This window comes from Lontra canadensis, unplaced genomic scaffold (genome assembly GCF_010015895.1).
Source record: "Lontra canadensis isolate GAN:19392208 unplaced genomic scaffold, GSC_riverotter_1.0 scaffold13, whole genome shotgun sequence".
NCBI lineage: Eukaryota > Metazoa > Chordata > Mammalia > Carnivora > Mustelidae > Lontra > Lontra canadensis.
The window spans coordinates 23,254,420-23,280,077 of record NW_022631007.1 but is presented as its reverse complement, the minus strand read 5'-3'; the positions used below and the strand labels follow the sequence as shown (position 1 = coordinate 23,280,077).

At 36.4% G+C, this 25,658-nt stretch overlaps 1 protein-coding gene across 1 annotated transcript in view; it reads right to left on the bottom strand.

Moving 5' to 3' along the window:
- Positions 1–25,658, bottom strand: part of GALNT13 (polypeptide N-acetylgalactosaminyltransferase 13) — a 539,666-nt gene that overhangs the window by 448,154 nt on the left and 65,854 nt on the right. The window contains exon 3 of the mRNA XM_032857833.1: positions 4,380–4,625. Coding sequence (XP_032713724.1) covers positions 4,380–4,521 — 142 coding nt within the window. The 5' untranslated portion in view covers positions 4,522–4,625. The remainder of the gene's footprint in view (positions 1–4,379; positions 4,626–25,658) is intronic.

Sequence of the window (25,658 nt, the reverse complement as noted above, 5' to 3'; positions counted from 1 at the left end):
TTCTCCAATCCATTCTCCACACTGAATCCATCCATAGTGATCTTTCCATAACACTAATGTGATCATGTCTGCTCTGTCTTTTAAATACGTTCAGTGGCTTCTCAATTTTTAAATCCAATCAGTGGCTTTTATTCATTTAGTTATCCATGTAATATAATGTAATAGACACACCAAAACCATATGAAAAACAAATATAGGGACACTACCAATGCCCCAGATTTAGTCAAAATGTCCATTCCCCATCTCATGCACCTGCCTCACCCAACACATGAAAATAAACATCCTAAATCCCATTGTCATAATTAATCTTGCTTGCTTTATAGTCTTGTTGCATCTCTACATATTCTTAAAATGTATATTTTTTAATTTTAGTTAGTTTGCAGGTTATTTATCATCTTTGAGGGATATAACTTACTATTATTCTACCAAAATTCATTCATAGATTCATTTTAACTAGTATATACTATTCTCTTACATTGATTTATCACTGTTCATTCATTAGCTTCCCACTGATAGATCTATGGGTTATTTTCAGGTTTTTTCTTTTTAAAGATTTTATTTATTTATTTTACAGGCAGAGATCACAAGTAGGCAGAGAGGCAGGCAGAGAGAGAGGGGGAAGCAGGCTCCCTGCTGAGCAGAGAACCTGATGCGGGGCTGGATCCCAGGACCCTGGGATCACGACCTGAGCTGAAGGCAGAGGCTTTAACCCACTGAGCCACCCAGGTGCCCCTCAGCTTTTATTTTTATGAACAGTAGTACTATGAGAGATTTGTCTATGTGGAAGAATCCTGAGCGTATGACTAGGAGTGACGGGTTATATATGAATATTCAGATTTCAGAAATAATGAACTGTTATCTGAAGTTATTATAAAAATGTGGAGATGGGGGTACCTGGGTGGCTCAGTCAGTTAAGTGACTGACTCTTGGTTTCATATCAAGTTGTGACCTCTGGGTCATTGATTCCCTGATCTGGACTTTCTCTCCTTTTCCCTCTGCCCCTCCCCCACCCTCCTCACTTACCCACACATGCTCTCTCTCTCTCTCTTTCAAATAAATAAATAAATAATAAATAAATCCTTATAATTGGTATTATCAGCCAATTTAATTTTTGACAACTGAATGAATATAAGTATGTCATTACAGCCTTGGTCTATGTTTCCCTGATCACAATTGAGGTTAAATATTTTTTCATAAGTTTTTGTTGCTGTATCTTTCCTTTTTTAAGACATGTCTATTCAATCCTGTCACCCATTTTTTCCTATTGGGTTATTTGCACTTTCCTTATTAATAATAGTGTGTGTGTGTGTGTGTGTGTGTGTGTATTATATATATCTCAGTTGTATGATCTTTTTTTTTTTAAAGATTTTATTTATTTATTTCACAGAGAGAGAGAGAAATCACAAGTAGGCAGAGAGGGAGGGAGAAGCAGGCTCCCTGCTGAGCAGAGAGACCGATGCGGGGCTCGATCCCAGGACCCTGAGATCACGACCCGAGCCAAAGGCAGAGGTTTAACCCACTGAGCCACCCAGCGCCCCAATGATCTTTTAACATCTACAGTTTGTAACTTCTCTTTTAAGGTATATTTTAGTGAAACAACTTTCTCAATTTTCATATAGTCAAATAGACAAATTTATTGATATTTTCTTTTATGGTCAATGTTTTTTGTGTAGTGTTTTAGAATTTTTCCTTAATTCAAGGTCTTATAAATGCCTAAATTATTTTCACTAAAAGTTTTAGTTTTATTGTTGACATTAATAAATCCTAAGTTTTTCTTGGTTCATGACATGAGTTGGGCATCCAATTTCATGTTTTCCACATAGATTGCCATCTTATTTTCAAATCCATTAATTAAAGAACCCTCTCTCCTCCACTGATCAGTGGTGCTCTTGTCATATTTTGAATGTCCAAAAACTTGGTGTAAGTCTACTTCTATAGTCTCTATGCTATTCCATTAGGGCAATTTAGCTACCCCTTGTGACGCCTTGTACCAATACTACAGTCTTAATTACTCTAATAAGAGTTCTGCATTTTTCTCATTCAGAAGTATCCTATAATCTCTGTTATTTCATAAGAATTCTAGTACCTTCCTTTCCTTTGCTCATCACTGGGCTATGTTCTTTCCTTTTCCTTTCCTTTCTTTTATTTTTTGAAATATAGCTGACATAGAACATTATGTAGGTTTAAGATGTACTAAGTGTTGATTCAATAGGCACGTAAATAATTGACGAATTCATAAATAAATGAATAAACGTGTCTCAAAAATTAATTCATAGTGTATGCCAGTAGTGGGTACTTAACATTGCTTAAAATTTAGTATTAAAAGGGATCTGAGAAACCACCTAGTCCAAATCCTTTTTTTTTTAAATAATGGGGACACATAAGTCCAGAAGCATCAATTTGTTTGAAGTCAAAAAGCTTGTTTTTAGCATGTGCAGAACATGAAATTTTTAGTCAAGTATAGTTTGTACAGCACTGTTTGCCTGTAAATAAAATATCATTTTAAATATGTGGCACGATTCCTAAATAAAGTAAGATTCTAAAATAAGAAGTAACAATAGAAAATAAACTTAAAACCCTAAAGTCTATTTCCATTTATTCAGGACAAATATTAATGTACAACATTAAACAAGTCTTAAAAATACGGAGAATGTAGTTTAATTTTACAACTTAAGTATGAGGAAAAATTACTACTTTTGCCTTGCATCATTAAACTTCACTTTTTGAGATTTAAGACTGAGCATTAAGGGCTTAAATCAGCAAAGCTGTACATTTTTTGGTACTCACAGAATAAGCTGTCATAGTTTTGCTGAATCAGATTATGACATTTTTTGTGACCAATCTAGATGTCCCTATTCAACAAATGACAAAGCGATCATTCCAAACTGATGAGATCCATCAAAACACACTTCCACTTTCGGCCAACCAGTAGCTCAACTGATTCAACAAAGAAGCAGAGAAGGAGGATTTTTTTCTGGGATTTTAACCAAAGATCAGCATATCAATCCCCATGTTCATTTATCAAAAACTGATAGACTCATTAATCTTTGAATAATTCTAGTATAAAGGCATAAAATATGCACATAAACTACCTAAATGGGTCTAGGCACTGTCACTTCCAAAGCACTTTCTCTCCATTTTTTGTGCTAGTCAAAAAAATTACAGTGAGAGAAACTCATTTTGGAAAAGAAGAAGATAGTCAGAATGTCTCCAACTGAGCAAAAGCATTACTGCAATCTAAAGTGAAAAAAAAGTTCAAAATACTCTTACCAAAAACTAACTTTGGGAATGATCTTCTGTGTTTCCTAACCCTCATATAACCAAATAGTAACAATAAAATTGTTTATTCACATATTTTGATTAATAATCTCAAAAATATGTCACATTAAAAGCGAACTACATCCATTTAAGCAAATGCAAAACTCAAGTCAGTAATTTAGATTTACTTTTCTAAAAGGTACAAACATTCGAAATGGGATTGAAAGCCTACCTTTTATCATATTTATAAAGAATTTGCTAAGCAGAGAATTACTGTAAACTAGATTTCAAGAAAACCAATGTTTAAGGCAATGATAATAAAACTAATGTCAAGCGTCCTATATACATTAGAAGCACTCCTATACTAGGAGTATTATGGAAACTTTTTAATGAATCTAAAAGTCAACAAAAAGCATAGAGAAAATTATTTGGAATAACTGCAGAAAATGAATCTCAATGGCTTGACTTAATAAATCACCTTTTATAAAAATCATTGTTTCTTATGTAGTCACTGAAACTGATCCCTAAAGAAGGGAAAAGTCAAAAGGAAACTGAATCCTTCCTAAAGAAGGAAATACTACATTAAAGTGACTTTATCATGTACTTGAAATTATGGGGCAACGACCTGGTGCCCGCAGATCCAATCTGGCCATCAATATGTGTTTTGTTTAAAAAGTTGTTTGTTCATTTATTATTTTTAAAAGTCTGTAAGGGTGTCATGTGTCCTTACATTTTGTTACAATCCCCACCATCCCACTTTAGTAGCTTTTCCCTTTTATGTTATGTACTTAGCCTCTAAGGGTTTTTGCTTCTGGAAGCCTAAATTTAAATTCTGTCCAATTTGAATGTTCACTACTCTGTTCTTTCCACACAGTCACAGAACATTGGAATTATTAGAATTGGAGGGTACCTTAGAGGTTAGCTAACTTGTCTCATTTCTTCCAACAAGACCCCTGAGGCCGAGCAAGTAAAGTAGCTTTCCCATGGGTAATGTACATTAATAGTTCTGCCAAAATGCTCTTCTAACTCAACGGCTTACAAAATCCCTATTTCACAGTTTCATCAAGAGTCACCACAACTCTCATCTTTATAAAAGCAACATTTGCTTCAGAAGCACTTACCCCTGAGTGCAGGTAGCAGGGATCTCTCCTTCTTGTCATCACATTTGTTACATTCACTGAAGTACAGAAGTAAGAAGACGTCAACAAACACCCACATCAGGGAAGTGGCCAGAACCACCTTGCAGTAAACAAACCTCCTCATGTCTTCTTTTGATTTCTAGTTAACACACAGATCGAAGACAGATGCTACAGTGATAACTCCAAGCCACAGGGGTGAACTCCAAGATAAAAGCAGGATGCATCCCACTGTATTAAAAAAAGAAGGAGGAGGGAAAGAAAATTTCATTATTGCATAGTTTGTTGTCCATATAAAGGAAATATAACATGAAATATATGATTTATTTAATGTCTCCATACATACATATCAGCACTCAGCCTTCAAATTCAGAATGAAAAGCCTAAATAAATGAAAACTGTAAGCAAGCCAGGTGGCTAAAATTCTAACAGCTAATCCTGGATCTGTCACTACTCTGCCAGGAGCACGACAACTATCTGATTTCTTCAGGTTGTATTCTTTTCTTCAAAAGTCCTATGATGATGACAGGAGAGCACCAAGCTGTCACACAGAGCAGCCCTGAATTTACCCTAATTCAGCACTTTTGAGGAGCCAATACTGCTGAAACAGAAATCATCCTGGAATACAATATATTAATAGTAGTTTAAAACTACCTTTATACACAGACAGGCCTGTGTTTAGTGACCTCTTATCTGTGGGATCCTTTAAAAAAAATTTTTTTTTAAAGATTTATTTACTTATTTGAGAGGAAGAGCACAAGCAGGAGGGGCAGAGGGAAAGGGAGAAGATCTCAAGCAGACTCCGTGCTGAGCACAGAGCCGGATGTGGGGCTCGACCTCACCACCCCAAGATCACGACCTGAGCCAAAACCACAAGTCGGACACTTAACCGACCATGCCCTCCATGGGCTCCTCTGTGGGACCCTTTTAAGCCTCTGTTTCCTCATCTATAAAATGAGAGTAACAAGGCCAAACCTAAAGATTGTTATGAGGACTAACCACAATAATGCTTGTAAAGTATCTTGCAAAACAGATAATTATTAATATTAACATACAAAACAAAAATTCTTGAATTCTCAAGAAGGACCATTACATGAAATTAGTCATCAGTTACATAGCCTTAAAAACCCCATCTGGAGAGGAGTCAAGATAGCGGAGAAGTAGCAGGCTGAGAATACTTCGGGTAGCTGGAGATCAGCTAGATAGCTTATCTAAAGATTGCAAACACCTACAAATCCAATGGGAGATCGAAGAGAAGAAGAACAGCAATTCTAGAAACAGAAAATCAACCACTTTCTGAAAGGTAGGACTGGTGGAGAAGTAAATCCAAAGCGACGGGAAGATAGACCGTGGGGGGAGGGGCCGACTCCCGGCAAGTGGCGGAGCAATGGAACACAAAATCAGGACTTTTAAAAGTCGGTTCCGCTGAGGGACATTGCTCCAGAGGCTTAACCAGGGTGAAGCCCACGCGGGATCAAGTGGCCTCAGGTCCCACAGGGTCACAGAAGGATCGGGGGTGTCTGAGTGTCGCAGAGCTTACAGGTATTAGAACGGGGAGGCCGGCTACAGAGACAGAGCCGAGGAGTGAGCTCTAAACTCGGAGCTACTTTGAACCGGTCACAGGCTCAGTCAGCTTGGAGCGTGGCCGGAGGCCAGGGTGACAGGAGTAATTGGGCGCTGTTCTCTGAGGGCGCACTGAGGAGTGGGGCCCCGTGCTCTCGGCTCCTCCAGGCCTGAGACTGGGAGGCCACCATCTTTACTCCTGTCCTCTGGAACTCTACGGAAAGCGCTCAGGGAACAAAAGCTCCCAAAAGCAAACCCGAGCGGATTACTCAGCCCTGCCCCTGGTAAGGGCGATGCAACTCTGCCTGGAGCAAAGACACTTGAGAATCACTACAACAGGCCCCTCCCCCAGAAGATCAACAAGAAATCCAGCCAGGACCAAGTTCACCTACCAAGGAGTGCAGTTTCAATACCAAGAAGAGCAGCGGAATTCCAGAGGAGGAGAAAGCAAAGCACGGAGCTCATGGCTTTCTCCCCATGATTCTTTAGCGTTGCAGTTAATTTAATATTTTTTTCTTTTTCAATTTTTTTTCTCTTCTTCTGCAAAATTTTTGGTTAATTTTTACCCTTTTCTTTTTTAACGTTTTTTAACTAGTTTATCTAATATATATATATTTTTTTTTCTTTTTATATTTTTTCTTTATTCGTTTTCTTCTTTTAATTGTTTCATTTTTTTTTTTCTTTCTGAACCTCTTTTTATCCCCTTTCTCCCCCCTCACGATTTGGAATCTCTTCTGATTCGGTTAAAGCATATTTTCCTGGGGTTGTTGCCACCCTTTTAGTATTTTACTTGCTCCTTCATATACTCTTATCTGGACAAAATGACAAGGCGGAAAAATTCACCACAAAAAAAAGAACAAGAGGCAGTACCAAAGGCTAGGGACCTAATCAATACAGACATTGGTAATATGTCAGATCTAGAGTTCAGAATGACAATTCTCAAGGTTCTAGCCGGGCTCGAAAAAGGCATGGAAGATATCAGAGAAACCCTCTCGGGAGATACAAAAGCCCTTTCTGGAGAAATAAAAGAACTAAAATCTAACCAAGTTGAAATCAAAAAAGCTATTAATGAGGGGCAATCAAAAATGGAGGCTCTCACTGCTAAGATAAATGAGGCAGAAGAAAGAATTAGCGATATACAAGACCAAATGACAGAGAATAAAGAAGCTGAGCAAAAGAGGGACAAACAGCTACTGGACCACGAGGGGAGAATTCGAGAGATAAGTGACACCATTAGATGAAACATTAGAATAATTGGGATTCCAGAAGAAGAAGAAAGAGAGAGGGGAGCAGAAGGTATATTGGAGACAATTATTGGAGAGAATTTCCCCAATATGGCAAAGGGAACAAGCATCAAAATCCAGGAGGTTCAGAGAACCCCCCTCAAAATCAGTAAGAATAGGTCCACACCCCGTCACCTAATAGTCAAATTTACAAGTCTTAGTGACAAAGAGAAAATCCTGAAAGCAGCCCGGGAAAAGAAGTCTGTAACATACAATGGTAAAAATATTAGATTGGCAGCAGACTTATCCACAGAGACCTGGCAGGCCAGAAAGAGCTGGCATGATATATTCAGAGCACTAAACGAGAAAAACATGCAGCCAAGAATACTATATCCAGCTAGGCTATCATTGAAAATAGAAGGAGAGATTAAAAGCTTCCAGGACAAACAAAAACTGAAAGAATTTGCAAACACCAAACCAGCTCTACAGGAATATTGAAAGGGGTCCTCTAAGCAAAGAGAGACCCTAAAAGTAGTAGATCAGAAAGGAACAGAGACAATATACAGTAACAGTCACATTACAGGCAATACAATGGCACTAAATTCATATCTCTCAATAGTTACCCTGAATGTTAATGGGCTAAATGCCCCAATCAAAAGACACAGGGTATCAGAATGGATAAAAAAACAAAACCCATCTATATGTTGCCTACAAGAAACTCATTTTAAACCTGAAGACACCTTCAGATTTAAAGTGAGGGGGTGGAAAAGAATTTACCATGCTAATGGACATCAGAAGAAAGCAGGAGTGGCAATCCTTATATCAGATCAATTAGATTTTAAGCCAAAGACTATAATAAGACATGAGGAAAGACACTATATCATACTCAAAGGATCTGTCCAACAAGAAGATCTAACAATTTTAAATATCTATGCCCCTAACGTGGGAGCAGCCAACTATATAAACCAATTAATAACAAAACCAAAGAAACACATCAACAATAATACAATAATAGTAGAGGACTTTAACACTCCCCTCACTGAAATGGACAGATCATCCAAGCAAAAGATCAACAAGGAAATAAAGGCCTTAAATGACACACTGGACCAGATGGACATCACAGATATATTCAGAACATTTCATCCCAAAGCAACAGAATACACATTCTTCTCTAGTGCCCATGGAACATTCTCCAGAATAGATCACATCCTTGGTCCTAAATCAGGTCTCAACCGGTATCAAAAGATTGGGATCATTCCCTGCATATTTTCAGACCACAATGCTCTGAAGCTAGAACTCAATCACAAGAGGAAAGTTGGAAAGAACCCAAATACATGGAGACTAAACAGCATCCTTCTAAAGAATGAATGGGTCAAACAGGAAATTAAAGAAGAATTGAAAAAATTCATGGAAACAAATGATAATGAAAACACAATGGTTCAAAATCTGTGGGACACAACAAAGGCAGTCCTGAGAGGAAAATATATAGCGGTACAAGCCTTTCTCAAGAAACAAGAAAAGTCTCAGGTACACAACCTAACTCTACACCTAAAGGAGCTGGAGAAAGAACAAGAAAGAAACCCTAAACACAGCAGGAGAAGAGAAATCATAAAGATTAGAGCAGAAATCAATGAAATAGAAACCAAAAAAACAGTAGAACAAATCAACAAAACTAGGAGCTGGTTCTTTGAAAGAATTAATAAGATTGATAAACCCCTGGCCAGACTTATCAAAAAGAAAAGAGAAAGGACCCAAATAAATAAAATCATGAATGAAAGAGGAGAGATCACAACGAACACCAAAGAAATACAGACAATTATAAGAACATACTATGAGCAACTCTATGCCAACAAATTTGACAATCTGGAAGAAATGGATGCATTCCTAGAGACATATAAACTACCACAACTGAACCAGGAAGAAATAGAAAGCCTGAACCGACCCATAACCAGTAAGGAGACTGAAACAGTCATCAAAAATCTCCAAACAAACAAAAGCCCAGGGCCAGACGGCTTCCCAGGGGAATTCTACCAAACATTTAAAGAAGAACTAATTTCTATTCTCCTGAAACTGTTCCAAAAAATAGAAATGGAAGGAAAACTTCCAAACTCATTTTATGAGGCCAGCATCACCTTGATCCCAAAACCAGACAAGGATCCCATCAAAAAAGGAGAACTACAGACCAATATCCTTGATGAACACAGATGCAAAAATTCTCACCAAAATACTAGCCAATATGATTCAACAGTACATTAAAATGATTATTCACCACGACCAAGTGGGAATTATTCCAGGGCTGCCAGGCTGGTTCAACATCCGCAAATCAATCAATGTGATACAACACATTAATAAAAGAAAGAACAAGAAACATATGATACTCTCAATAGATGCTGAAAAAGCATTTGAAAAGTACAGCATCCCTTCCTGATCAAAACTCTTCAAAGTGTAGGGATAGAGGGCACATACCTCAATATTATCAAAGCCATCTATGAAAAACCCACCACAAATATCATTCTCAATGGAGAAAAACTGAAAGCTTTTCCGCTAAGGTCAGGAACACGGCAGGGATGTCCACTATCACCACTGCTATTCAACATAGACTAGAAGTCCTAGCCTCAGCAATCAGACAACAAAAGGAAATTAAAGGCATCCAACTTGGCAAAGAAGAAGTCAAACTATCACTCTTCGCAGATGACATGATACTCTATGTGGAAAACCCAAAAGACTCCACTCCAAAACTGCTAGAACTTGTACAGGAATTCAGTAAAGTGTCAGAATATAAAATCAATGCACAGAAATCAGTTGCATTTCTCCTCACCAACAACAAGAGAGAAGAAAGAGAAATTAAGGAGTCAATCCCATTTACAATTGCACCCAAAACTATAAGATACCTAAGAATAAACCTAACCAAAGAGACTAAGAATCTATACACAGAAAACTATAAAGTACTCATGAAAGAAATTGAGGAAGACACAAAGAAATGGAAAAATGTTCCATGCTCCTGGATTGGAAGAATAAATATTGTGAAAATGTCTATGCTACCTAAAGCAATCTACACATTTAATGCAATTCCTATCAAAGTACCATCCATTTTTTTCAAAGAAATGGAACAAATAATCCTAAAATTTATATGGAACCAGAAAAGACCTCGAATAGCCAAAGGAATATTGAAAAAGAAAGCCAAAGTCGGTGGCATCACAATTCCGGACTTCAAGCTCTATTACAAAGCTGTCATCATCAAGACAGCATGGTACTGGCACAAAAACAGACACATAGATCAATGGAACAGAATAGAGAGCCCAGAAATAGACCCTCAACTCTATGGTCAACTAATCTTCGACAATGCAGGAAAGAATGTCCAATGGAAAAAAGACAGCCTCTTCAATAAATGGTATTGGAAAATTGGACGGCCACATGCAGAAAAATGAAATTGGATCATTTCCTTACACCACACATGAAAATAGACTCAAAATGGATGAAGGACCTCAATGTGAGAAAGGAATCCATCAAAATCCTTGAGGAGAACACAGGCAGCAACCTCTTCGACCTCAGCCGCAGCAACATCTTCCTAGGAACATCGCCAAAGGCAAGGGAAGCAAGGGCAAAAATGAACTATTGGGATTTTATCAAGATCAAAAGCTTTTGCACAGCAAAGGAAACAGTTAACAAAACCAAAAGACAACTGACAGAACGGGAGAAGATATTTGCAAACGACATATCAGATAAAGGGCAGTGTCCAAAATCTATAAAGAACTTAGCAAACTCAACACCCAAGGAACAAATAATCCAATCAAGAAATGGGCAGAGGACATGAACAGACATTTCTGCAAAGAAGACATCCAGATGGCCAACAGACACATGAAAAAGTGCTCCACTCGGCATCAGAGAAATACAAATCAAAACCACAATGAGATATCACCTCACACCAGTCAGAATGGCTAAAATTAACAAGTCAGGAAATGACAGATGCTGGCAAGGATGCGGAGAAAGGGGAACCCTCCTACGCTGTTGGTGGGAATGCAAGCTGGTGCAACCACTCTGGAAAACAGCATGGAGTTTCCTCAAAATGTTGAAAATAGAACTACCCTATGACCCAGCAATTGCACTGCTGGGTATTTACCCTAAAGATACAAACGTAGTGATCCGAAGGGGCACGTGCACCTGAATGTTTATAGCAGCAATGTCTACAATAGCCAAACTATGGAAAGAACCTAGATGTCCATCAACAGACGAATGGATAAAGAAGAAATGGTATATATACAGAATGGAATACTATGCAGCCATCAAAAGAAATGAAATCTTGTCATTTGCGACAACGTGGATGGAACTAGAGGGTATCATGCTTAGCGAAATAAGTCAATCAGAGAAAGACAACTATCATATGATCTCCCTGATATGAGGGAGAGGACATGCAACATGGGCGGTTAAGGGGGTAGAAGAAGAGTAAATGAAACAAGATGGGATTGGGAGGGAGACAAACCATAAGTGACTCTTAATCTCACAAAACAAACTGAGGGTTGATGGGGGGAGGGGGTTTGGGAGGGGGGGTGGGGTTATGGACATTGGGGAGGGTATGTGCTATGGTGAGTGCTGTAAAATGTGTAAACCTGGCAATTCACAGAACTTACCCCTGGGGATAAAAATATATTATATGTTTAAAAAAAATAAAATTAATAAAACAAACAAACAAACAAAAAAACCCATCTGGATTACACAGAAAGTATCCACAACAAATGTATATTTTAGAAAGGATCGTGTATGTTCAAAAAAATTATCAGAGGGGAAACAAAAGACTAGTTTAACGTGACTTAAAATAACCAAAGCAAAAATTCTAAAAGGCATAACAGATAAGTGCACAATTATTGAGAGATATTCAAAGTTAAGTGTAGAATACCATAAACATATTTCTTTCATTTATATTATAAAGAGCAGGAACTGCCTGGTTAATTAATTTACATAAAGTTACAGTTAAGTCAGGTACAGTAAGTATAACAAACCAAAAATACTCTCATATCATCTGTTACATTTAAAATAACATCAACTGTGGGGATCCTGTGGCTCAGTCTTTGGTGTCCAACTCTTAATTTCAGCGTGGCATGATCTCAGGTTCATAAGTCATGAGATAGAGCCCATGTTGGCCTACTTGAGATTCTCTCTCTCCCTCTCCCTCTGCCCCCACTACTCACTCTCTCTCTAAAAAAATAAAATAAAATATAATAATAACTTAAATATAAAATCTTTGATGTGAATTAGTAACATAGCCTTGAAAGACATTTGGGAAGAACAGCTATTAAATACAAAGATACTTGAAATATTTCATAAATATTTGTCTCAAAATAAAAACATCAAAGTGCAATTTGCAGAAGCAGAAGCTCTTTAAATTAATGGCAGCTGACTTTGTATGATAAAGCAATACCAATGCTGCTGCCTATTACAAACTACCCAGACTCACAATGAATTCGAAATTTACATAAAGTTACAGCTGAAAAAATTGTAAGAGTCTATTTTCACGATTGACATTAAATTTACATTTATTCAGCATATAATTATTAAAGAAAGAAAGGTGCAAAATCTGCAAACTGAAGGAATATATGATTTATGGGGTTTACCTATTTGCTTATTATTTTTCTTAAAAAAATGGCACATTAATTATCTACTTTATTTCATTTTAACTTTACTTTTTGTAAATATTATAACTAAACATTGGAACTCAGCCTCTAAACCTGATAACAAGGGAATAATTCCTCTATGTATCTTTCCTGTTAGTTTCTGCATGCTTTACTGAATATGAGATATGAAATAATTCAAGCTATTGTATCTTTCTTCGGTCCTATGATGAAGCAGTCCCCTTCAGTTTATTGTGGAAAAAAGTCTCACAGGAAAGTATACATAACACTGATGGTTACCAAATGGCCATCCCCAGATTTAAGACAGGAATATCTTAAAAGATCCTGTAATAAAAGATCTTATATGTTATATAAAGATCTATAATAAAAGGCATAAACACACCATCCCTGGCTCTGTCATAAAATGAAAAGATATCTTTGGGTAGCCATTTGCCTATCTGTGCTTCATTGCCTTTACTATAACATATTCCCTGTCGTATTCACCTCATAAAATATTGTAAGGCTTAAGTGAGATAAAGTATGAGAACATTTTTAAAAGAAAATATAAAAAACATTATTATAATAAAAAATGTGAAATCACTTAAATATTAAAATGTCTAAGATAAGACATTTCCTAATAGCCTAACATTTAAGGTTATTCAGAATTTAATATAAACTTTAGTTATAACAGAAAGTCGAAATCATATCTTATTGCCACTTCAAGCATTACTCAAATTATCTAATTTCATAGCCTGACAGAGAGCTATATATATCAAGCCATTAGCACTAAGAGAAGTCTCCTCACTATTTTAATGATAAAATGACACTGCTGTTTAAATTTTTGTTTGTGAAAGTCTTCCCTCATATATTTCAACTTTTGAATTCCATCTCTACCTTGAAAACATCTCTACCTTGAAAAAATACTAAATCTTATCATTTTTAAGTTTTATCTGCTGACACTTGTATAATAGTAATCTCATATATTGTATCCCAATACTCTTCATGAGAACAAAACTGATTGAGCAGAAGGAAGGTACAACATACACGGTAACAGTAACCAGCATAAACACAGTTGGTGGCCCAGGATTATTTAAGAGAATCAGCATCTGTATTATGTTTTTATTCCAGTAAGCCTCTATTAATTTGCAAACACGTCTCGGTTTCTCAGACTGAATCCAAGTTCTGCAATATCACTGGCTTGCCAAACCCATGTGGAACAGGAATAACTTGCATAAACTACAGGCTCTTCTATCTGAAAACAAAGCCCCTTTCCTAACTGTTTCAGAATCTCTGGAGCACATTATTTCTCTCTGTAATAGTATTTCTCTAGGTAGGAATACTTACAAAAGAAAACCATCAAGTACTATCTTGTTAGTCTGACTGCTTCTCTTTTTCTTCTATCATCCAGATATTCTATGACATATTACATGATTTGACGATATGCACCATTTTCTTTTTTTTTATCAAAAATAGATTTTAAATTAAAAAATCTAGACAAAGCTTAGGAGTTTGGTACATATATTTTAAATAAGGAGAAAGAGTTTTTTGTTTTTGAATTGAGGTTATCACTTGCATAAAGAGTCTAGTTAGTTGCCACTAGACATGTTTATCTGTACTCATTTTATTTTGTAGAACATTGCATAATAGGTACAAATTTATCCAATCTACTTTGTGAGGCTATATGTGAGGCTGCCAAAGGATCCTGGGAGCTAGCAGAAGACTGCTGATAGTACTCCCGGAAGTTCCAGGCACCAACATGCTTCAGATGTTTTAAATAACTGTGCAGGAGCTTCTGGGAGCTGATGACTGGACAAATTTGCAGAATTTGGTTTACGGACTGATAAATCTAATGTGTAAGCACTGAAAAAAAGTACCCTGCATTAGTCACAGGTATGCTTGACAAGAAGACTGATCTGTGTATGAATGAAAATCAAAAATTAAAATGAGCTAAGGGAATCTGCCCCGGCCTAAACCAAAGGATCCACTATAAAAATCACATGGGAATATATACTAAGAGAGAAAGAAGCAAAAATAATATTAAACGAATGCCTGTGTGGAAACAGTGGAATAGAAAGGAAAGAACAGCCCTCACTTGCTTTTAAACTAAGGAAAGTGGAATATTCATAACATAAAATTTGACTATTGGGAGGCAACCTAGCATAAGATTTAAATTATATAGTGCAGAGTTAGAATGCCAGGGGTTGAGTCTGCATTCCAGTACTCACTAGTTGTATGGCTTAATTCAAGTTGCTTAAATGTGTGCCTCGATTTTCCTAATCAGAAAATGTGAACAGTAATACCTACTTCACAGGCTTTGGTGAGTGCTGAATAATTGAAATATTCAAAGCTCTTCTAACAGTGCCTGGCACTCAGGAGGGACTCAGTATACATTAGTTAGTAGTAGTAGTAGTAGTAGTAACAACAATATTATCAACATCATGAACATGATCAAAAGAATGAGAAAAAAGAGTGAGAATTGTCTTTGCCCATCCTTTCAGAAGTAGTATAAATTCAGTATGTAGGTATTCAGGGGGTCGGAAGACAAGATCATCATCATGAATATATTTAATATTAATAACTGTATTACAAATTATAGTGTTTTATATTTAATAATCACAAATATACTTAGTAGAGTTTATGATCAGGAAGAGTCACACAGGATTTGACAATTATCAAAACTCTGGACCATAGACTTAAGAGCTATGCATTTCATTCTGTATAAATTATACTGCATTTTCTTAAGGCAAAAGCAAACTGTTTGTGTACCTATCATTTGATTCCCTGACTAGTATCTTTCTGACTCTTTTCCTAATTGTGTTCTCTACGGCAGAAACTTGGGTCTCCAGACTGTTCCTTATATATACCTTGCCTCAGGGCCTGTACATATGCTGTTTTCTCTGTGCACTGACATGGTCATGGCTCCCTGCTCTTATTTCCTTCAGTTCTTCCTTACTTCCTGCTCAAATGTCAAATCTTGGAGAGCTTTCCATCAACCTATGTAAAATAACACACACAACTCAGTCATTCTGTATTTCTTTAATTCATTTATCTTTCTTCTTTGTACCTAATACCCCCAAACATATTAAAAGATTAATCGGTTTTTATAATTTGTTTATTATCTGTTCATCTTAAGTAGTAAGTTATATGAGAACAAGATTTCAAACGTCTTACATATTCCATTTCTCACTCAAATATATTTAAGTTTTTAAAACTCTAGCACTGGTTGTTATGGTTTATTATGAATTTTGCCACAGCCATCCCCCAAAATTCATATATGAAGTCCTAACCCCCAGTATTTTAGAACGTGACTATATTTGAAGATAGAGCCTTTAAAGAGGTAATTTAGGCAAAATTAGGTCATACACATTGGTCCTAATCTAAATGATGGGCATCCTTATAAAAAAGGTCATTAGGACACAGAGGAAAGACCATGTGAAAACAGAGAAGGCAGCCATCTATATGCCATAGAGAAAGACCTCAGAATGAAATTAAGTCCACTGACACACTGTTTATAGGCTTCTAAAATCTGTGAGAAGATAAATTTCTGTGTGTAAGCAACACAGTCTGTGATACTTTCTTACAGCAGCTCTACGAAACTAATAAGCAGGTTAATCGGACTTTCTCCTATTCCACTCCTACTTGCAACAGACGAACATGACCTAGAAAGAGTCCCCCATGCCCCGTATGCTGCCTGTTCTCCTTTTCATGCTATAAACTCACATCACACTACAAGTATCTTTCAGTGCTTTGCTGAAATCTTGCAACAGTTCCTACTCAAATCAATCTTCATCCATCAGGAAACTTTTGCACATTGTCTGCCTTCCTCCGACTTCCATCTCTACACTTCTTCCTCTTAGCCGATCATTACATTTCTACATTTAGCAGAGAAGACATAAACAATCAAAAAAGTATTTTGCCTACTACCATGTTGAATGTATCAGCTTGCTTGTTCTATGACTGCCAAGCCTAAATCTGCAGGTCCAGGTGTTACAATGGATGACTGTCCCTTTAGGAGTGCAACACCCTCTGCTTTCACATAGGATGTCACTGACGGATTGCACTTGTCTCTTCTGCATCATTTTTTCTTCTCTCCTAAGTCAATGCTATTCATACAAAGATGCTGTATGAATAATCACCTTAAAATAAACTGATTTGCCCCCACATCCCTCTTCAGCTACTCCTCCAGCATCCCGCTCACCTTTAATACAAAACTTCTAGAAAGAATTATATATACCCACTGCCTACATATCCCATATCCCTAACCTCATATTTTTTCTTAAACCCAACAGGCTTTGGCTCCTGCCACCATATGAAAACCTTATTTGATACAAATCGGTCAATATAGATTGACCAATTCAATGGTCAATCCTCAAGCACCATTTTATGTAAATCCTAAGCAGGATTTGACATAGCACAGGCTGTGTCAAAAAACCTTGTACTCTTTTTTTTTTTTTTTTTGGTACCAAAAACATTGTACTTTTTTTTTCTTTCATCCATACAAATCAATGATTCATCCTTTATAGACAGCACTCAGTGCTCACCACAAGTGCCCTCCTTAATACTCATCACCTGTTTAACCCATCCTTGACTCACTTTCCCTCCAGTAACCATCAGGTTTTTTTCCATAGTTAAAGAGTCTGTTTCTTGATTCGTCTCTCTTATTTTTTTTTCCTTTGCTCATTTGTTTTGTTTCTTAAATCCACATGAGTGAAATCATGTGGTATTGGTCTTTCTCTGACTTATTTCATTTAGCATAATACTCTTTGGCACCATCCGCGTCACTGCAAATGGAAGATTTTGTTCTTTTTATGGCTGAACAATATTCCATTATAGATAGATAGATGGATAGATAGATAGATAAATAGATAGATAGATAGATAGATAGATAGATAGATAGATAGATAGATAGATAGACAGACAGAGACCATATCTTCTTTATCCATTCATCAGTTGATGGACATCTGGGCTCTCTCCATAATTTGGCTATTGCTAGTAATGCTGCCATAAACACTCGGGTGCATGTATTCCTTCAAATTAGAATTTATGTATCCTTTGGGTAAATACCTAGTAGGGCATCTGCTGGGTCATTTTGTTTTGCTTTGTTTTTTTTTATTTTTTTAATTTATTTTTAACTTTTTGAGGAACCTCCATACCATTTTCCAGAATGGCTACACCAGTCTGCATTCCCACCAATAGTGAAAGAGGGTTCCCCTTTCTTGCATCCTTGTCAACATCTGTTGTCTCCTGTGTAACTTTTTTTTACACCCCCAATTTGATCTTGCAGCAAAATTTGTTGCCTCTGCTTTCAGATTTGACCCACTTCTCACGGATTCCATTGCTGCCACTCTAGACGAAGCCACCATTACCAACTTGACATACCGCTTTAACTTCTTTTTTTAAAAAATTACTAAAGATTTACAAACCATGTAATTCACCCATCCAAAGTTTACAATGCATTGGCTTGTAGTATAGTCACAAAGTTCTGCACAAACACTTTTAGAACACTTCTATTACTTCAAAATAAAACAGCTCCCCTTACCTATAACCTCCCAATTTGCACAGGGCCCCAAGCCCTAGGTAACTGCTAATCTAATTTCTGCCTCTTACTGAAGTGTCCATTATGAGCTTTCATTTAAATGGAATCATACAACATATGCTCCTTTGTGACTGTCTTCTTCACTTAGCATAATATTTACAAGACGTATACATGCTGTAGTATATACTAGTACTTCCTGTCTTTTTCTTGCCAAATAATATTCCATTGTATGGCATACCACATTTTATTTATTCATTTATCAGTAGGTATATATTTGGATTATTCCCACTTTTTGGTTATTATGAATAATGCAGCTATGAACATTCAGCACAAATATTTGTATGGACACGTGTATTCATTTCTCTTGAGCATATCCCTAGAAGTACTATCACTCAAAGATAACTGAAACACTAGGAATGATTCCAAAATGCAAAGCTCTTTTTAATGTAGTTATTATATATAATTATTAATGTTAGGACAATGTAGTAACAAAATTATTGAGCATGTAGAGATTGAAAGAAGAATGAAATTCTATACAGAGTATTTACAAGGCAGCAGATGCCACTTCTCAAAACAGTTTGTTATACATTGGTCTTTGTAGTCATGATTGTAAACACAAATATGCATTCTATGAAGATGCCATGAATGGCAAAGCCTAAAGTATATGTTAATAAGACTTTACAAGCAATGGATTATTAATAAAATATAATGAAATTAAGTCTTCAAGAAGAAAGCTTGTAAAAAGCTGTTCATGACCCTCAAGAAGATAATGAAATTAAGTAGTTTTAAAAAAAATGGGGTGCCTGGGTGGCTCAGTGGTTAAACCTCTGCCTTCGGCTCAGGTCATGATCCCAGGGTCCTGGGATTGAGCCCTGCATCAGGCTCTCTGCTCAGCGGGGAGCCTGCTTCCTCCCCTTTCTTTCTGCCTGCCTCTCTGCCTACTTGTGATCTCTGTCTGTGAAATAAATAAATAAAATCTTTAAAAAATAATAAAATAAATTTTAAAAAATAAAAAATGTATTCATAGAGGCACTTGGGTGGCTCAGTGTTAGGTTAAGCCTCTGCCTTCAGCTCAGGTCATGATCTCAGGGTCCTGGGATCGAGCCCCGCATCGGGCTCTCTGCTCAGCAGGGAGCCTGCTTTCCCCTCTCTCTCTACCTGCCTCCCTGCCTACTTGTGATCGCTATCAAATAAATAAATGAAATCTTTAAAAAAAATGTATTCATCAACCTAAAAATTGTTCACCATTTATTTGTTTCAGGTATTTAATGCAGCTTAGTATTCATCTTATAAAATGTCATACCAGAAGTTTAAGCTTGTTCATTAATAGTTATCTTGAGGGGTAAACAGAAATTCAAAATGTTCAACTGGATATAAGACCTAGGGATTTAAGACAACAGTAGAGCATTTAGACAGTTCCCAACAGACATCTGTCAGTGAGCTGTCCATCTTCTGTCACAAGTCACATGATTAAAAAGAAAATAATTGTTTCCACTGAGACATTAAACCATTAGAAAATCTTAACCTCAGCTTCCTAGATGGCCTTAAGACTTTTGAATACTTCATAACAAAACATGTAAGGAATGTATTACAAGTGTTCCTTATTTGAAATGTGGAGGCTAAAGGCTATTCCTTGTCTAGGCTTTCTTTCCAAAGCATTTATTTGTAGAATACAATGAAAAACCATATTAAATTATCTTTAAAATTATATCAGAATCACTCTGCTCCAGCTGGTAATTAGCCGGAGACATAAAGAAAGTAAAGTCAAAGAAAAGCCCAGAACTTTAGGGCACAAAAGGATGCCAGCAGCACAAAGGAGAGGATGCAACAGGGGATTTAGCCACAAAAACTCCCAGAAGTAAAACTAGCAAGTGCTCCTTTCCAAATTTTTATCGTACAGATGCACAAACATAAATAAAATTTTATTTGCCTGCTTGAATATTTTAATATAGTGGGTTTTTTTTTTTACCTTAATGATACCTGAAAGAAATGCACACACTTCTCAAAAATAGAGTGAAGAAGTATTAACAGGTAAAATATTCAAAATCCTCCACTCAAAAAAAAAAAAAAATCCACCTTAATAAAGCTACCATATACTTAGTTATTACTTTGATTTGCAGCTTGAGTTTATGTTTTTTATTTCCTGCAACCTTCTTGGTGAAGTTATTAGTCATAAATTAAGTGCCTTAAAACAGGAAATTAAAGGGAAGAAGTAAATAAAGAATTAAAAATCAGAATATTGATTAATTAGTCCCCAATTAATTAACATAAAGTAAAATTATCATATACTCAAAGAAAGAAAATGAAAATTCATATTCTTATTAGCAAAGCAATCTTGTCTTACAAAATTGTTAACGACAAAACTTATTTATCAATATAAAGCAATCTAATATAATGGAGTATATAATCCAATAATACAAAATATAGAAGCATTATCAATTAAGGAAACTTTCCAAAAATACATGAGAAAGGGAAACAAGATTTAAAAGCTGAGCAGAGATTACCATTACATGTACAAGCAAATGAACAACCAACCCAAACACAAGGCAACATTTTCCCTGTTGTCTGCGAAAACTACTAATTAATTTAATTAGGATTGTGCAAATTAAAGAACTGTACATTAAAATTAAATACTGTTTTTGATAAACTTATATTTTAGAATGAAATGAGTCCTTTTTTACTTTGTGGGTGAAAACGTAAAATGATAAAAACTTCTTTGGAAAGAAGTTGGCTTATTAAAAATAAATGATTTTTTATCTAGCTTCTTAAAAACAACCATAGACTTTGAAACAATCATTTCTTTACTGGAAAACCCTCTGTAAAATCATATACTTTGAAACAATAATTTCTCTACTGGAAAACCCTCTGTAAAATCATATACTTTGAAACAACAATTTCTCCACTGGAAAACTCTGTAAAAAACCCGTATTAGAGAAGATGGCAGAGTAGTAGGGGGATCCTGGACTTGCCTCATCCCTCAAACACAGCTAGATCAACATCAAATCATTTTGAACAACAAGGAAATCGATCTGAGGATTAAGAAAACAATCTGCACAACTGCAAGGAGAGAATGTGGCAGAAACAAAGTTCAGAGATATGAATCGAGAAAAGCCTCAGTGCTGTAGAGGGAAAGCCTTTTCACGGAGAGAAGTCAGAGAGAGAAGGAGAGAGTGGGAGAGAGAGCAGCACACAGGCAAGATGCTGTGGAGTGGGGATACCCTGGGTCACACTGGGAGAGAACGGTCCCCTTCCTGGAGTACATGTAGAAGAGGGTATATTGCCATGTATATTTTAACTTCTTTAATTTCCTCATTACCCATTCATTCTTCAGTAGGATGTTCTTTAACCTCTATGTATTTGTGGTCTTCCAAAATTTTTTCTTGTGGTTGACTTCAAGTTTTACAGAGCTGTAGTCTAAAAATGTGCATGGTATGATCTTAATCTTTTTGTACTGACTGAGGCCTGATTTGTGACCCAGTGTATATATATATATATACACACACACACATACACACACACACACACACACACACACACACACACACACAATCTGTCCATTGCTGTGAGTGGGATGTTGAAGTCCCCTAATATTATGGTATTGTTATTAATGAGTTTCTTTCAGTTTGTTTTTAACTGATTTATATATCTGGTTGCTCCCAAGCTGGGGGCATAAATATTTACAACTGTTAGATCTTCCATAAAGTGCAGTAATAATCACATCATAGGAGCCCTAGAAGAAGAAGAGTGGGGAAAAGGACCAGAAGCTTTATTTGAGCAAACTATAGTTGAGAATTTCCCTAGTTTAGGGAAGGAAATAGGCATTCAAGTCCAAGAGGCACAAAGAACTCCCCTCAAAATCAAGAAAAACAAGTCAACACCAAGACATATCACAGTGAAACTGGCAAAATATAAAGAAGTAGAGGTCATTCTGAAAGCTAGGCACAAAAAGTCCTTATCCTAGAAGGTAAGCAGCAGACCTGTCCAGAGAAACTTGGCAGGCCAGAAGACAGTAGCAATGATATATTCAACAAGCTAAATGGAAGAATATGTAGCCAAGAGTAGTATATATCTAGCAATGCTGTTGTTCAGAATAGAAGGCAAAATAAAGGGTTTCCAAGATAGGAAAAACTAAAGGAGATCATGAACATTAAACACTAAGCTTGGCAAAAAATATTTAAGTGGACCCTTTGAGTGGGAAAGACACCAAAATCAACAAAGACTAGAAAGGAACAGAGACAATCTACAGGAACAGAGTCATTATAGGTAATACAAAGGCACTACATTCAAATCTATCAATGGTTACTTGGAATGTAAATGGAATGGATGCTCCAATCAAAAGACACAGGGTATCAGAATGGATGAAAAAACCACAAGAAAAAAATTTTGGAAGGCCACAAATACACAGAGGTTAAAGAACATCCTACTAAAGAATTAACAGGTAATGAGGAAATTCAAGAAGAAATTTTAAAAATACATGGAAGCAAATGAAAATGAAAATATGACACTCCAGAACCTTTGGGACCCAGCAAAGGTGATCCTAAGAGGGAAGTGTATAGCAATACAGGCCTTCCTCAAGAAGCAAGAAAATTCTCAAATATACAGCCTAACCTTACACCTAATGGAGCTGGAAAAAGAGCAGCAAACAAAGCCTAAATCCAGTAGAAGAGGGGAAGTAATAAAGATGAGAGAAGAAATAAATAATACAGAAATCAAAAAAGCAGTACAAGAGATGAGCAAAACTAGGAGCTGGTTTTTTGAAAGAATTAACAAAACTGATAAACCCTTACCCAGACCTATCAAAAAGAAAAGAGAAAGGACCCAAATAAACACAATCATGAATGAGAGAAGAGAGATAACAAAGAACACCACAGAAATACAAACAATTATAAAAGAATTATTATGAGCAATTATATGGCAACAAATTGGGCAATCTGGAAGAAATGGATAAATACTTAGAAATATATAAACCACCAAAACTGAAACAGAAAGAAATAGAAAATTTGAACAGACCTCATAATCAGCAAAGAAATTGAGTCAGTAATCAAAAATCTCCAAACAAGAGTCCAGGGCTAGATGGCTTGCCAGGGGAATTCTACCAGACATTTAAAGAAGTAGTAATTCCTAGTCTTCTGAAGCTATTCCAAAAAATAGGAATGAAAGGAAAACTAATTAACTCTATGAGGTCAGCATTACCTTGATCCCAAAACCAAAGACCCCACTATAAAGGAGCATTACAGACCAATATCCCTGATGAAAATGGATGTAGAAATTCTCAACAAGACACAAGCAAATAGAATCTAACAGTACATTAAAAGGATTATTCACCATGATCACGTGGGATTTGTTCCTGGGCTGCAGGGGTGGTTCAATATCCACAAATCAATCAACATGATACACCACATTAATGAAAGAAAGGATAAGAACCATATGATCCTCTCAATAGATGCAGAAAAAGCATTTGACAAAATACAGCATCTTTTCTTGATACAAAACCCACAAGAAAATAGGGATAGAAAGAACATACCTCAACATCATACAAGCCATATATGAAACACCCACAGTGAATATCATCCTCAAGGGGGAAAATCTGAGAGTTTTTCCTCTGTGGGCAGGAACAAGACAGGGATGTCCATTCTCACCACTGCAAGACAGTACTGCAAGTCCTGGCCTCAGCAATCAGACAATGAAAAGAAATAAAAAGCACCCAAATCTGCAAGGAAGAAGTCAAACACTCACTCCTCACAGATGACATGATATTCTATGTAGAAAACCTGAAAGACTCTACCAAAAAATTGCTGTAACTGATACAGGAATTCAGCAAAGTTGCAAGGTACAAAATCAGTGTACAGAAATCTGCTGCATTTCTATAAACCAATAATAAGCTGCAGAAAGAGAAAGCAAGGTACTGACCCCCTTTACAATTGCCCCAAAAAACATAAGATAGGGAGTAACTAAAGAGGTAAAGATATGTATGCTGAAAGTTATAGAACACTATGAAAGAGATTGAAGAAGACACAAAGAAATGGAAAAACATTCTCATGTTCTGGCTCATGGACTGGAAGAAAAGATATATCTAAAATGTCTATACTATCCAAAGCAATCTACAAATTCAATACAATCATGATCAAAATAACACCAGCAGTTTTCAGAGAACTAGAACAAACAATCCTAAGATTTGTATGGAACCATGAAAGAACTTGAATAGCCAAAGTAATGCTGAAAAAGAAAAGCAGAGCAGGAGGCATCACAATCCCAGACCTCAGACTATATTATAAAATTGTAATCATTAAGACAGTATGGTATTAGCACAAAAACAGACACAGAGATCAATGGAACAGAACAGAGAAACCAGAAATGGACCCACAACTCTATGGTCAACTAATCTCTGACAAAGCAGGAAAGGATATCCAATGGAAAAAGGCAGTCTCTTCAACAATGGTGTTGAGAAAACCAGACAGCCACATGAAAAAGCATGAAACTATAGGACTTTCTTGCATCACAGACAAAAATAAATTCAAAATGGATGAAAAATCTAAATGTGAGACAGGAAACCATCAAAATCCTAGAGGAGAGAGCAAGTAGCAACCCCTTTGACCTTAGCCATAGCAACTTCTTACTAGACACATCACTGGAGGCAAAGGAAACAAAAGCAGAAATGAACTATTGGGACTCCATCAAGCTAAAAAGCTTCTGCACAGTGAAGCTGTGCTAAAACAACCAGCAGAATGTGAGAAGATATTTGCAAATGACATATCAGGTTAAGGGCTAGTATGCAGAATCTAAAAGGAACTCATCAAAATCAACACCCCAAAAATAAATAATCCAGTTAAGAAGTAGACAGAAGACATGAGCATACATTTCTCCAAAGAAGACCTACAAATAGCTGACAGATGCACAAAAAATGCTCAACATCACTCATGATCATGGAAATACAAATTAAAACCAAAATGAGATACCATCTTGTACCTGTAAGAATGGCTAAAATTAACAACTCATGAAAAAACAGATGTTGGTGAGGATACAGAGAAAGGGGAACCCTCCTACACTATTGGCGGGAATGCAAGCTGGTGCAGCCACTCTGGAATACAATATGGAGGGTCCTCAAAAACTTAAAAATAGAGCTACCCTAACACCCAGCAATTGCACTACTAGGTATTTATCCAAAGGATACAAAAATACTGATTCAAAGGGGGAATATGCAACCCCATGTTTAGAGCAGCACTATCAAAAATACCCAAATTATGGAAGGAGCCAAAATGTCCATCGACTGATGAAGAGATAAAGAAGTGGTATTTACATACGTACATATGTACATACGTAAGTACATAAAATGGAC